General features: G+C 44.8%; 1 protein-coding gene across 4 annotated transcripts in view; it reads left to right on the top strand.

Annotated features, from left to right (window-relative positions):
• LOC139541310 (E3 ubiquitin-protein ligase LNX-like) overlaps positions 1–7,680 on the top strand; it is a 112,947-nt gene extending 105,267 nt beyond the window's left edge. For all 4 annotated transcript variants that reach the window (XM_071345819.1, XM_071345820.1, XM_071345818.1 and 1 more), the window contains 4 exons: positions 1,210–1,387; positions 2,706–2,952; positions 6,263–6,421; positions 6,657–7,680. In XM_071345819.1, the coding sequence (XP_071201920.1) occupies positions 1,210–1,387; positions 2,706–2,952; positions 6,263–6,421; positions 6,657–6,792 (720 nt within the window). In that variant the 3' untranslated portion in view covers positions 6,793–7,680. The remainder of the gene's footprint in view (positions 1–1,209; positions 1,388–2,705; positions 2,953–6,262; positions 6,422–6,656) is intronic.
• The last annotated feature ends 6,910 nt before the right edge of the window (positions 7,681–14,590 follow it).

Genomic DNA, 14,590 nt, shown 5'->3' with positions numbered 1-14,590 from the left:
GATTGTGTGAATGTAGTTACATGTCCCCCCTGTATGGGGTCTCAAGGTGATCGAGTTAGCTAATACATAGCTACTGTGTTAAATCCAGATATAGATAACTAGTCTTCATAACTTGACAACAATATTGTGTAACACCTAACCACAGATGAAAGGGGAAACTATTACGCTAGCTAGGTAACTTAGTTAGATCGCATAATGTAGCTAACGTTAATCCTCACCTATGCTTTTCTCCATCATCGATATCCAATTCTTGATCAACAAGAAAATTAACATTTGGGTATCTAGTTAAGTAATGACACACTTGCTATAATGATTTTGTGATAGTAGCTAGGCTACTGTACAAGTTGGCGTAGATGGCAAACTACCTTTTAAACCAGTAGCCCGACTATCTTGTTGTGCATCTCCTCGCCTTGCCAAGACGAGGGTCAAATAAGATGGAAAAACAAAAACAATGTGAAAAACAAATAGAAGCAATGAAGAAAAACCATACATGATTCATATAATGTCTATAACGTGTAGTTATTCAATACATACAGTATGTAAATAATATAAATTTACTTAAACCCAGTCAATTTTCTGTTCACCGCACACTACCTCTTCGGGCTGTTAGCTTATGTGTGCGAACGTTTGCCACAAACTGCATTTAAAAATAAATTATGTTCACGAGCTTAAGCTAACATTAGCAAACTTTTGCAAACTATTCCCCTTGTTGAACGTGCCTTAGCTCTTACACAAAAAGGGCATTATCATTGTTTTCACAATTTCAGAGTGATATTTCGACCATGGGTTTAACTACACTGCCCCCTTAATGAAGTTGGCTTCATATTGTGTTTTAATATTGGTTGGCTTCTAGTGGCTGTGTTTGTGTCTGTTGGAGGGAAACCAAGCCAAGCCTAGGAAGGAACTCCATGGCCGTCAGCAATCCTTGTTTTACTGGAAGAAAAACAGGACCATACTGTACAATTCTTTAATTTCAACACAGGCACAGAGATACAATTACAGACACAAAAATACACTCACACACACACATTCTCACACAAAACACAAGAAAACACACTGGACACAAACAAACAACACCGATAAACACTCATTATTACAGTTTAACCCTTAACACCAATAAACACTCTATTGTAAACACAAATCTATTTCAGTTTAACCCTTAACATTTCTCACATTGCACCCCTCCCCTCTGTCTTGTCCCCTCTGCAGGACTCATGTGAGAAGCCGGCATGTTATGAGAAGACGGTGACGCTGGCCAAGGAGCCCCATGACTCCCTGGGGATGACAGTGGCAGGGGGCATGTCCTCCCGCGGCTGGGACCTCCCTGTCTACGTCACTAACGTCGACCCCAACGGAGTGGTGGGACAGGAGGGATCTATCCGCAAAGGTACCAGCCTGGTGATAAACCTTAAACACCACAGTCTCAAACACACTCATACAATTATACACACTCACACAGTCTCTCTCTCTCTTTCACTCTCACTCAGTCATACAGTAAATCAAATCCAATGTTCTGGCAGGGAATTTAGCTGAATTGCTCCAATATTGACTTTGATAGTTTCTCTGTTCCATGCAGTCCCTGCTGGTCTTCATGATGCCAGAGCTGGTACTGCAGACAGGCGTCATGTGTGTGTGACATGTCCCTTGTGTAGAACAGACAGGGTGATTGAGAAGAAACACTCAAATTCCTGTTTCATTACCAAGCTTATTTATTCAACAGGAAACGCAGGGGTGGTTACTGTTCAGGGCTCGCCAAATTAAGTATAACACACACACCCACCGACACACACAACCACTGACACACACACAAACACACACCACACTCAGATTTTGTTAAGTAGGTTCCAGAGGAAATGACAGGCTGCATTTTATCAGCTCATTATACAAAATCAGTCAACTCTGAAATAGACCAAACACAAACAGACTCCCAAAATGATTGGATACACTTGTGGCAGGCCTGTTACGGTTATATACTGCAGTGTGTGAGAGTATAGGTGTGTGTGTGTGTTTGGGTGTCTGGGTGTGGGATGTCAGAACATCTGAGGGAGCGCTCTGTGCCGGGCCAGACATCAAAGGGCAGTGGAGGCATTTAAACCCAGAACTACTCATCCTAGGGATCCGCCTCAGATAACCACAGTACAGAGAGACCAGACCAGGGTGTACCACCTTCTGAATACACAATACTCTACATCTGTGTGTGTGTGTGTGAGTGAGTGAGACAGGTAGAGTATGATATTTAGTGTTATTCCCCTAGCCTTTATCAAAAGCATAATTCTGAGTCTGTATTCCTGTGCATTCCTGTGTGTATCAGTAACATGCATATGTTTGTGTATACAGCTGTCTACATAATAATTAACCAGATTGTACCCTAGCGTGTGTGTGAATTTGCATAGTGCATCCTAATCAAAGGGGGTGGATGTTGTCCTTTGAGCGAGCCTCCACTCCAGATAGCAGCTGGCTGTGCAGTGTGCTGCGGTGCAGTGCTATGTGTACAGCACTGTCTAAGCCCACTTTGATTATCTGGAAGTTATTTGGTCCCACTGCTTTGTGTTCCTGCGAGAGAAGATTGAATATTCAATAGGCAGACGAGACGAGTCCTTGTCCCTGGGAACTTTTGCTTTTGAAAGGCATCAGAATCAGACAGTGGTCAGGGCAACAACACTGTGCTAAGTGGTGCTGTGTTCTGTCCTCCCCTCTGCCTGCAGGTGACATCCTGCTGAACGTTAACGGACTGGACCTGACGGGGGTGACGCGGGGCGAGGCTGTGGCCAACCTGAAGAACACCACCTCCCCCGTGGTGCTCAAGGTCCTGGAGATGAGGCCTCCGGAGGAGAGCCAGCCAGAGTTCCCCTCGCCACCCTCGCCCACCGACAGCACCAAGCAAAGCCTTGCAAAGCTGCCACACACCGATGACTACTCCCCACTGTGGGTGTCATGGTTGCAGCTGCCCAGGTGAGTAGCAGTACCCCTCAGCTAGCCTTCCTATTCTATATCTCAGAAACCTTGCGCTTATCTTGTTCTACTAGCACCATCTTTGCTGATAACTTCTATATTGAGGAAAAATGTACTATGACTGTGATATGTGGTCTCACCTAGCTATCTTAAGATGAATCTACTAACTGTAAGTCGCTCTGGATAAGAGCGTCTGCTAAATGACTAAAATGTCATATGCACAAATGTTCTCTTCTCCAATCTCAGCCTCTTCTGACCTGATCAGCTCAGTGTTTGACTGGGCCAGATGGGAGAGGAGGAATGATAATTATATACACTACACTCACAATGTTAAGGACACAGTCTTAACCATACGGTTGCCCAGACACCAATAGCCTCTGTTTGGCATATTTTTTAAGCCCCCTTTGACAGAACAATGTACTTAATGAGTTGATGAACATAGTTAGGTGTTGGCTTGCTACTTGAGTGAAGGCCCTTAATGAAAAGCACTAGCCAACAGATATGGAAGGGTACAGAGAGACCTAAAGAGGTAACAGGCTACATTACAAGGCCGATATGGGACAGAGGGAAGGGGAGAAGGAGGGTGATGACAGGATTAAGCAATAAGGCCCGAGGGGGTGTGGTATATAGCCAATATACCACGGCTAAGGGATGTTCTTACGCATGATGCAACATGGAGTGCCTGGATACAGCCCTTAGTCGTGGTATATTGGCCATATACGACAAACCCCCGAGGTACCTTATTGCTATTATAAACAGGTTACCAACGTAATTAGACCAATAAAAATACATGTTTCGTCATACACTTGGTATATGGTCTGATATACCACGGCTGTCAGCCAATCATCATTCAGAGCTCAAACCACCCAGTTCATAATGATGAATAGACACTAGTGTATACCGCGTCTGGCCTTCTCGCCATGGCCTTCAGTCTCTTGCTCATCCTCTTCCTCACATCCCAGTCTCAGAAAGTGGTCACTGACACTCTCCATCATTCTCTTTTAAACGGCTTACCTTGCCATCTTTAAAGTTGATTTGCTCATCAGACAAATCTTCCCATCTCCTGGGGTGTGATGTGTGGCAGAGTTGTTGGATTGAGGGATTAAACCCCTTCTATGTCTCTCGTTTGGATAGAGTTCAGATTCTGGCAGAGTGAGGGATATGCCCAGGGATGCAAACTGGTGAGTGCCCAAAAAGGTGATACTTTTTTTTTGCACAGAAACATGCAAAAAATCCCTGCTAGGGAGAAATGCAGGTTTTAACTAATTAAACAACAAAGAAAATGATCTACATGATCAGTCTCTGTGTGTAAAATAAAAAGTGGTTAATGTGAACCTAACTCACAGCTAAAGAATGTAAGGAAAGCAACCCAATGTTATTTGTTGCCTAGACTTACTGCACATGACACTCAAGTCTTGAGAAAAAAACAATACACTAATATTGCAGTTAGCCATGACAGCCTTTATAATAGAACACTTGTGACCACACACACACACATCTAAATATTGCACTTGGGAAAAAAGTAGAAATAGAATGAAACAAACAGGCATTCTATTTTCACTCTATTATAGTGGCCACTACAGTAGACATCGATCAAGTGCACAAGGCTACATGTGTGCAAAAATAACGTTCACTGAGTAAAAAATGTAATAATCCCCCCTCACTCACACAAAAGTGTTACTGTCAATTTCAACACAACAAAAGCAATATCTTTGGGATACACTGCACGTTATTACATTGTTCACTTTCTGCCTGTGGACATCTGTTCTACAATGTGCCAGCAGAGCATGATACCTTTTTTTGGCATAATTGATCTCTTTCAGGCAGAGAGTACACCTGGCATACACCTTTAGATCCACTGTATTAAAACAGGGAAAGTGTGTGGTGTTTCTTTCACCTCTATTGGCCTACAGCATAAGTCAGGCCCAGCTCCAGCTACACTTGATCCCTGAATCCACTTGTTCAACAAGCAACACCTCATTTTCACCAAATTCTCTCATTCTGAAAATTAACCACATACTGTAGAGGGAAAAAATTAGTTCACAGATAGTAGTTAGTTCGTTAGCTAGTTAACATTTCACACAGATTGCCAGGGTCCAGTAAGCAACTAACGCGTTATTACTTTAGGAGCGGCAGGAGTCGTATACCAGTTAATATTATAGCGTATTGGTTAGGTTACTAACGTTAGCTCATCTGATGTTGTAACGTTAGCTAGCTAGCTGTCTGACTTTATTAGCCAGCTAATTTTCAAACAGTAAACTCAATTATTTGATCAGCTAAGTTGGCTAATGTTGCTCAACATTTCTCTGGCTAGCTAACAGAGAATTCGATCCAGCTACTATAGCAAGATACTTAACAATGGTAACAATAATTGTTCCACCACACTTTCTCCCTCACCTTAAACTTTTCAAATGCCAGTGGTTTTTCGGTTACAGCTCATGAAGCACACTTCATCACCTTCTCACCCATCTCTGTGGTCAGGCTTCTCACCTACCTCTTCGTTATCGTTCAGGGATGCACTGCTGTAACTGGCAAACTGCCTTTGCACCCTACGCTGTCTTTCCAGAGCGTACGCAGATTCTGTAACAAGCAAATTGGTTGTCTCTTCTTTCTTCAGTCGCGTGTTGCATTCTGTTGTTAAGTGAACGATTGGCTGAACCTTGGATACAGCCAGTATTGCTCCAAACGCGCATCACTCGTTCAACCAAACATGCATCATTCGTTCGCTTACAAACGCGCATCACTCGTTTGCTTACAAACGCGCGTCACTCGTTTACAGCCAGTAGTGATCCAAAGTCCCCCCCCAAAACTTTTATTCTTAGTTTGCATCCCTGGGTATGTCCATTTCTCTACAGATCTGCCACTGCTGCTATAAAAACCTGCCCTTACTGTAATTATTAATTTTTTTAACTACTGGAGTAAAATAGAAACTAAATTTCTCCCCAACCGGCAAAATTGATTAGAAAAGTGAAAACCAACTAGTGATTCACCATGGGAATTCAGTCCAAATGGGCAACAGTTCCAACAGGATTTGAATGTAATTTTCACTCACCCCCGGGCAGTGTGAGAGACTGATTATAAAATCCCTCCCTTCTCAGCACTGTATTTTCACAGCTCTGCCTCACCTGGGAGGAAAAGCCATGTCTCCATTCTCATTGAATGACAGCCAAGCCGTTGTTTTTTTATGACAGACTGCCACGGGACTCTGCAATCTCACTGCTGCATATGTGCACACAGTACAGGATGGGCACACATTTGAATGCTGGCAGCAGTCTAGAGATTTCCTAATCCCCCTTTTTGTCCCTTGCAGGCACCTGTACTGCTGCAAAGACATTGTGCTGCGCCGGAGCACCTCAGGCAGCCTGGGCTTCAGCATCGTGGGGGGGCAGGAGGAGGTCAACTGCAATCAGTCCTTCTTCATCCGTTCCATCGTGGAGGGCACACCAGCCTACAACGACGGCAGGATACGGTACAGACAACTAAACCTATATCTCACACACTGGCCAGAGGACCTATATCACTGCATGTTTGCTGAATCTTCTATTTTTCTGTGACAAATTATATCCAGTATTTACCTTATCGTTACAGTAGTCTTGTATTTACACACTGCTAGCATTGCTATATGGGCCTCCTTTACTATACTGAGTCCATCTCTATGGTTGTTAAACCCTGCATTAACCCCCCCCCCTGTTCTGTGTGTGTAGATGTGGGGACATTCTGCTGGAGGTGAATGGCAAGAGTACGTGGGGGATGACCCACACAGCCCTGGTGCGTCTGCTGAAGGAGCTGCGGGGCAGAATCACCCTGACCATCGTGTCCTGGCCCGGAACTCTGCTGTAGCCCCGCTGCAGCCACAGGGAGGGGCCAACACTGACCCAGGAATGTGGGCGGAGCTTTTAACTGGATTACAACGCTGAGCCCTACCGTATGGGATGGGCTTTCACTAGTGATGTAGCTATGGAAGGCGGACCTTAAGAACCCTGACACCTGATGGACAGCTGAGACTTTGTCAGGAGTTCAGAGGAGGCCAACCATCCATGTGACTGGAATTTGACCAAACCTCCCAGAGACACTGAGCTGGGAGGAGCTGGATCTGTGGCCCTACCCCTGGGATGTTCGGAGCATTCTGATTGGAGGAGAGGCTTGTTCGATGACAATGCATCCAATGAGGGGGGTGGGTGGTTGGGAGGGGACACAAGTTGCCAATTCCATTGGTTCTATGTTAGAGTATGCATTTAATTGGACTCACATTTCTTTATTGTAAATGTTGGCTATCTAAAAAAAATACTGATTCAAGCAATTGTACTATGTTTCTATTTCTTTCAATGTTTGTTTGATGGCCTTTCAATATAGGCTTTATTACGTTTGTACTAACAGTGGTTATCATCTTCATCTGTTGGACTGAAGACACATTGCCAAGTAGCCGTTTGTGTTGAGATGTTTTCAGAAGCTGTTGCTAAATTATCAAAACACGGGCAAAAGTATAGTAAAAAAAACTAAGTAAAAATGTGTTCATAATCTGTTAAAAGTAATATTAAGGTGACATCGTGGAGGCCTTACTGATTTTCCTACTTTTGAAAAAAAAAAAAACCTGACTTGGTTTCTGTGTGTTTCCGTGGATGTGTCTGGTCTAGGGCCATTTAACGCGGTTCTGTCACATGCTTCGGCCTGCGTAGTATATCTGATGGTACCTTTGGCAAAATAATCAATAAAGTCATTGGAAAAGGACACTTGTCTGAGAGCTTTGGCAAGGGTTGGGGGTTTGGGTTCATGTTAAATGACCTGGGATAAGATATTATTTAGCACAGCTCACTGAAATTCTAACTATTCAGCTGAGGTCCAGTCAGCTCCTTTATCCAAACCTATCTCTTAAATGCAACAAAACAAACTCCTCTCTCAGGTGAGACAAAATATACAGGTTGTATTCAACGTAAACATAAAACAATTATTAGTTTTTTCACCTTCAAAGTAAACTAAAACATATTAATATCAAGAGAAGCCATCCAGTCTCTGACAGGTTAAACAGAACGCATGAGGGTCACACCGGGGCCTCCTATTGGCTGGTGAGAGTCACTGTGGGCTCAGATAGGTTGGCTGTCCCCCTCCTTACTCTCATGTCTTCTCCTGCTGCTACTGTTAACAGATGCAGACAATCACTGGTTGCTTACACTGTCTACCTCAACAATGTGTGTAGGAGTGTGTGTGTTGTACCTGCGTGAGACTGCATGTCTCCCCTCTTAGTCTCTGTCTCTCTTCTCTCAGTGTCTCATCTCCCCGTAGTCCCTGTACCGGTGCCACTTCTCCTCACTGCAACAACAACTCACTGGTCAATAACCACAAACACTGCTTCCTCACTGGACATCACTGAAACAGTCTTCTTGTTGGACAATGGAAACTAGAGAGTGGCAGAAGTAGTGCGATAAGCCAGGTAACATTCTGTTGTCCCATTTTCTCTGCTCTCTCTCCTCGTGTGTTGCAGGGTCATTTCTGTAGAAATGCTGGGCCCAGGGGACCAGATGATAGCAGCACCTTTACCCACAAGGCTCTCTGTTTGGCCTTAGTTTAATAGCATCCTGTGGTGAACACAAAGCCCACCTCTGTCCTCCTGTGACCTTTAGATGAAAGCACCACCCACCCCCCATCTCCTCTGGGCTCAACAAACAGCTCCATTATTTACTGGAGAACTCCTGGTCCCACAGGGCCACACTCTTTCACACCATCATTCACTAATCCCCCCCCCCCCCCCCCCCCCCAGCACTCTCTTTGTCACACACGGACACATGTACGCGCACACACACGGTGGAGGGGTATTTTATGCTGGACATAGTGACAGAAACTGAAACAGACGTGCACCTCCAGTCTCTTAAAGTGTCAGTTTCTCTAAGTAGAGAGAATACACATGTGCATTAACTTTACAAATAGACACATATGGTGCTCAAAAGCCATCTGACATAGACAGCTCATCCAATTGGAACGTGAAAAACACCCTTGCCAAAGCAGAGAGAAAAGAGAAGAGAGAGCAGGGGAGTTGAAGGACTCATTAAATATTTGGGCACTGGGAGTTCTCTTAGCAGCGGGAGTGCAGACCTGAGGGCCTGTTTGCAGTCTTCCACAGTTGTTAGCACTAACACACTTATACCCACTTCACACAGAGTCACTGTCACTGAATGAAGAAGTGTTCGTTTCCTAGTGCAGGTTTCATACAGGAAAACATTGTAAGTGTATGCAAGAGAATGAGCTATGTGTTCCTCTAAGCCTGGGGATCAAGAATGTGTTTCCAAATTCAGTCTCTATTAACACTATTAACACAGAAAGAGAACGTTTGTGTCACTTACATATTGGTTACCATTAATAACACCCAGAACACTAATACAATCCCTGTGTGTGTGTGTGTGTGTGTGTGTGTGTGTGTGTGTGTGTGTGTGTGTGTGTGTGTGTGTGTGTGTGTGTGTGTGTGTGTGTTTGTGTGTGTGTGTGTGTGACGCGCTGCCAGCTGGAGAGATGACAAGCCCCTCCATACTGAGCTACAGGGATGAGATGAGATCACATTCAGAGGACAAGTGTTCACCAAATGGCCAGCCAGCTGCCCGGGCTGCCTGCACCGGCCAGAAGAGACAGAGAGGGAGAGATTGAAGGAGGGATGTGTCAGTGAGTCTGAATGTGTGAGGGTGTCTTTGGGAGGGTGGAGTGGGACAGTTCTGTGTTGCATTAGCCAGAGTGTAAGCCTAGGTGCTAACTCCCAAACACCAGAGGCTGGTGCCCAGAGAGGGCTGTCCCAGTCAGGATGTAACTCAGAGGGTATCAGTGGTGCTAAGCAGAGCCCTTTAAAGAGCAGTATGTAACCAGAACACATGCCACTGACACCTCTACATACGCCAGAAGGGATGAGCCTCTACTCTGCTAGCAACATACACACAGAAAATGTAATTCACTACTTAAATGTTCATACTGAAAATAGACACCGTCGGTAGACTTTCATGTACCCAATATGAATCATGCCATGTGATCAGAATGAAGGGCGTGCACATTATGGTTGAATGGCGGGAACCAGGTTACCGAGATTTACCGCCTAAAACCACTCCCTTTTCCCGGGATAAATAACTGAGAGAAACCGGTAAATTATAATAAATTATTTATATGAACAGCATGGCGTGAAATGGAACTGTTCAAATATATGCAATGTCTAAAGCTGGCTTCTTTAAGCTGGGGACAGACAGCCCATCTCAGTATGGAGTGTAGTTCACAATGCATGTAGAACGATCATCTCATCATGGTAACTTTTCTTTTGTGACAGGTAGGCCTACATTTGCTAATATAAAGACCGAATGCGCATCTAATTTACACATCTCAATCTGGCTTTCGGGGGTCACCTTGTTTTTTTATTGCAGCTGCAGAGTTTTAAAACAGCCTATCACTCGAATATCGTTGCTTTATCGTGCATGCACAAACACTCTCTCGCAGTCTTTCTCTCGTTCCATCAACTCAAATATATAGCCTTATATATAGATGTCCTAGCCTATCTCTTTCAGGTAATACATTCAATGCAGTATTAGCCTTATATTTAGCTAATTAATGATGGGTTATGCATAATAAGTTTCTAACTTATAGCTTCTGTCTCTTGCGCAATACACACGTACCTGTGCTTCGCTGGCCTCTCCTTAAAAAGCGCTCCTTAGCTCTTGGAGTCCCATGCAGGAAAAGCTGGACTAGAATATTGGTATTGGTATTTCTTATACCAATAGACTATTCGAAGAGGGACGCAAGCTCTTTTTTGCTGAATGTTAAATACAGCCGCCAATAGAACTCACCGGTAGTTTGAAAGAAGAGCAACGACAGTAGGCTAAAGCAGTTATTTATTCAGACCCATAACCATTCAATCTTCGTGAAGAGAAGTGAAAGCCTTCTGCATCTAATTTTTGTCTAATATTATTCAAGGATGTCATCAGAATGACAACAAAATGTATTTCATTTAACTGTTGAAAGCGAGGAATGAATGAAGCAACAATAGAGAGAGAGGAGGTAGGCTAATACCATTAAGGGAAATATTATGAAAAGGTATATATACGTCAGCCTACTAATTATACAAATAGGGCCTATTATATTTCCAAATTAAAATCGAATCATGTGCTGCACTAGAAACGCATGTTCTCCTCTGCTCTATCATGACATTATTCCAGTCAATATAAAACAACACAGTACAGTAATACAGTTCACACTAAAAAAACAAAGCTTACTGGAGCTAGTTTAATTTATTTAACCAAGAGATCATATATCTAGCTACATCTATGGGGTTTTAAGTTTTTATGACGTGCATAATGTGCAGTAGCCGATATCATATATGTATTGGATAACGACACAATAATTTGGGCTATTTGGGGCTTGGGCTCATTAAATGTTGTTAATGTAGGTCTCCTAAAATGTATTGAATATATGATTCAGGTAGCATCAGGTCTGAATGTTCATGTTGATCAAAGCCCTAATCAAATCCAGACATATGTACTGTATATGCTTTTGAATGACACACCGAATTACCTGGGAGAAAAGTGATATAATCTCAGGCTGGAACATTTGTAAAATACTGGGAAAATATTCAACCCTAGTGCGCACACACCCCAACACCCTGGAGGTCTTAACATCCTAGGAGAGAGACAGGTAAACTGGAGCTCTCCATGGGGACCAGAACAGAACCACAGTGCCAGATCTGTCTGTCTGTCCCAGTGGGCCCGTCACACACATGGCTGTCCCTCCCTCCCTGACTTCCTCCTCTCCTCCTGTGGTTACATCACAGCTTCCCAGCTGCCCATATGTCCCACTTCCCTCATATAACCTGGAACACAGCTGTCCCCAATATGATCCTCAGCACGACCCACTGCAGCAAAGAGTTGAGACAGAGAGACACTAGATTAAGAAGAACATAGTCATAGCGTGTGTAGGAGGGAGAGTGTGAATGTGTAGGTTGATAAGCTGCATGATATTGTGGGCATGAGGAGGAGTGTGAGTAAGAGGCAAGAGGCCGTATGTGTGTCATACTTGGCATTTGTCCGAGTTGATATGAATTAATGACACATCTAGCTACTGGTCAACCTGAGTGTGCTGTGTAAATGTATGGCGTGTGTGTGTGCGTTAGGGCCGGGACGATACCAGTATCGCGATACGTGTTAGTATCATGGCAAGGAAACAAAATATGCCGCGGATTTAACTTCTTTAGGAAAACAGCCCTAATGTTGGAAACAAACATCATTATTTTGTCCTCCAGAGTCAAAATTTTATCCCCTTTTCTCCCCAATTTTTCGTCGTATCCAATCGCTAGTAATTACTATCTTGTCTCATCGCTACAACTCCCGTACGGGCTCGGGAGAGACGAAGGTCGAAAGTCATGCGTCCTCCGAAGCACAACCCAACCAAGCCGCACTGCTTCTTAACACAGCGCGCCTCCAACCCGGAAGCCAGCCGCACCAATGTGTCGGAGGAAACACCGTGCACCCGCCCCCCTCGGTTAGCGCGCACTGCGCCCGGCCCGCCACAGGAGTCGCTGGAGCGCGATAAGACAAGGATATCCCTACCGGCCAAACCCTCCCTAACCCGGACGACGCTAAGCCAATTGTGCGTCGCCCCACGGACCTCCCGGTCGCGGCCGGCTGCGACAGAGCCTGGGCGCGAACCCAGACTCTGGTGGCGCAGCATAGCACTGCGATGCAGTGCTCTAGACCACTGCGCCACCCGGGAGGCTAAATGTTTTTATTTTTAAAGCTATAGCACACAATAGTTTACATACAGCATTAAAGAAAAAAGAGTTTAGTCTGCTGTCACACCCTGATCTGTTTCACCTGTTCCTGTGATTGTCTCCAACCCCTCCAGGTGTCGCTTATTTTCCCCAGTGTATTTATCTCTGTGTTTCCTGTCTCTCTGTGCCAGTTCGTCTTGTATGTTTAGTCAAGTCAACCAGCATGTTTTTCCCGTACTCCTTTTCTATTCTCATTTTATAGTCCTCCCGGTTCTGACCCCTGCCTGGCTCTGGACTACTTTCCCGCCTGCCTAATCATCCTGCCTGCCCTGACCTTGATTCTGCCTGCCCTTCGGTACCCATTGGACTCTGATCTGGTTTTGACCTTTTTGCCTGTCCACGACCATTCTCTTGCCTACTCCTTTGGATTAATAAACATTGTAATACTCCAACCATCTGCCTCCTGTGTCTGCATCTGTGCCATGATATCTGCTTTGTGTTTTCATTTTTGCCATGGAAGAAATAATGCGATACTGGTATCATCCCAGCCCTTCTGTGTGTGTGAGCCCTTCTGTGTGTGTACGGTGTGTGTGAGCCCTACTGTGTGTGTACTGTACGGTGTGTGTGAGCCCTACTGTGTGTGTACGTTGTGTGTGAGCCCTACTGTGTGTGTACTGTACGGTGTGTGTTTGTGCATGGCACATGTGTTTGGATCACATGGGTGCTGGTCATCAGCAGAGAGCTCTAGTACAGAGAAGACAGACGGGGCTCATCTATAAGAGAGCAGCAGAGACCCTGCACAGATCTACTGGAAAACACTGGGACATTTGGTTGAAAGAATATAACTTTCTCTATATTGCATTCTGCAGCTCCTTCACTGACTGAATGTGTTGTTATCTCTCCATCTCTACCCATTCCTCTTGCTGGCCCCTCAACACCAGACAGCCTGTGTGTTTTGTTATAGTTCCTTCTCTTTCCCAGCTCTATTCTGCCCCCTGTGGCGGCAGCAGCTCTAGAGCAGACAACCAGGGGTTCCACCCACTACCCAACTCCTACCGCAGTGCCAGAGCCAGTACAACACCCCTGCACCTCCCCTCCACTTCCCCAACACTAGCACCTGACACCCCTCTAGTCTAGAGGACTGCAGACAGTGTTCCTCTCCTGTCTATTCTCTCCTCTTTCCTTCTCCTCTGATTTCTCTTCTCTCGCTCCCTCCTCTGCTGTCGCTTTCTCTCTGCCTGCTGCACATGTGTGAGGGAATGCCAGGCCAGACTGGTAAAATGGACCAGCACATACAGTACTTCAGCACCCAGCAGCCTACAGTATTACAGCTGGCAGGACTGGATCAGCTCAGACCTGTCTGCACTCTGCACTGTCCCACAGTGGAGTCAATGGAGTGTGTGGTGAGAGGATGAGAGAGAGGTGGCCCATAGGGAGGACAGAGAGAGAGTGAAGAATTAAGTGTTTACTAAGGAGAAAACTTGAGACAGAGAGGGCAAAAGAGTAAAGTGTAGATAATTGATTAACATATACAGTGGGGCAAAAAAGTATTTAGTCAGCCACCAATTGTGCAAGTTCTCCCACTTAAAAAGACCAACGAAGGAGTGGCTTCGTAAGAAGCATTTCAAGGTCCTGGAGTGGCCTAGCCAGTCTCCAGATCTCAACCCCATAGAAAATCTTTGGAGGGAGTTGAAAGTCCGTGTTGCCCAGCAACAGCCCCAAAACATCACTGCTCTAGAGGAGATCTGCATGGAGGAATGGGCCAAAATACCAGCAACAGTGTGTGAAAACCTTGTGAAGACTTACAGAAAACGTTTGACCTCTATCATTGCCAACAAAGGGTTAATAACAAAGTATTGAGATAAACTTTTGTTATTGACCAAATACTTATTTTCCACCATAATTTGCAAATAA

The sequence above is a fragment of the Salvelinus alpinus genome, chromosome 16 (genome assembly GCF_045679555.1).
Source record: "Salvelinus alpinus chromosome 16, SLU_Salpinus.1, whole genome shotgun sequence".
Taxonomy (NCBI): Eukaryota; Metazoa; Chordata; class Actinopteri; order Salmoniformes; family Salmonidae; genus Salvelinus; species Salvelinus alpinus.
This window is presented reverse-complemented; position numbering and strand designations above follow the sequence as displayed.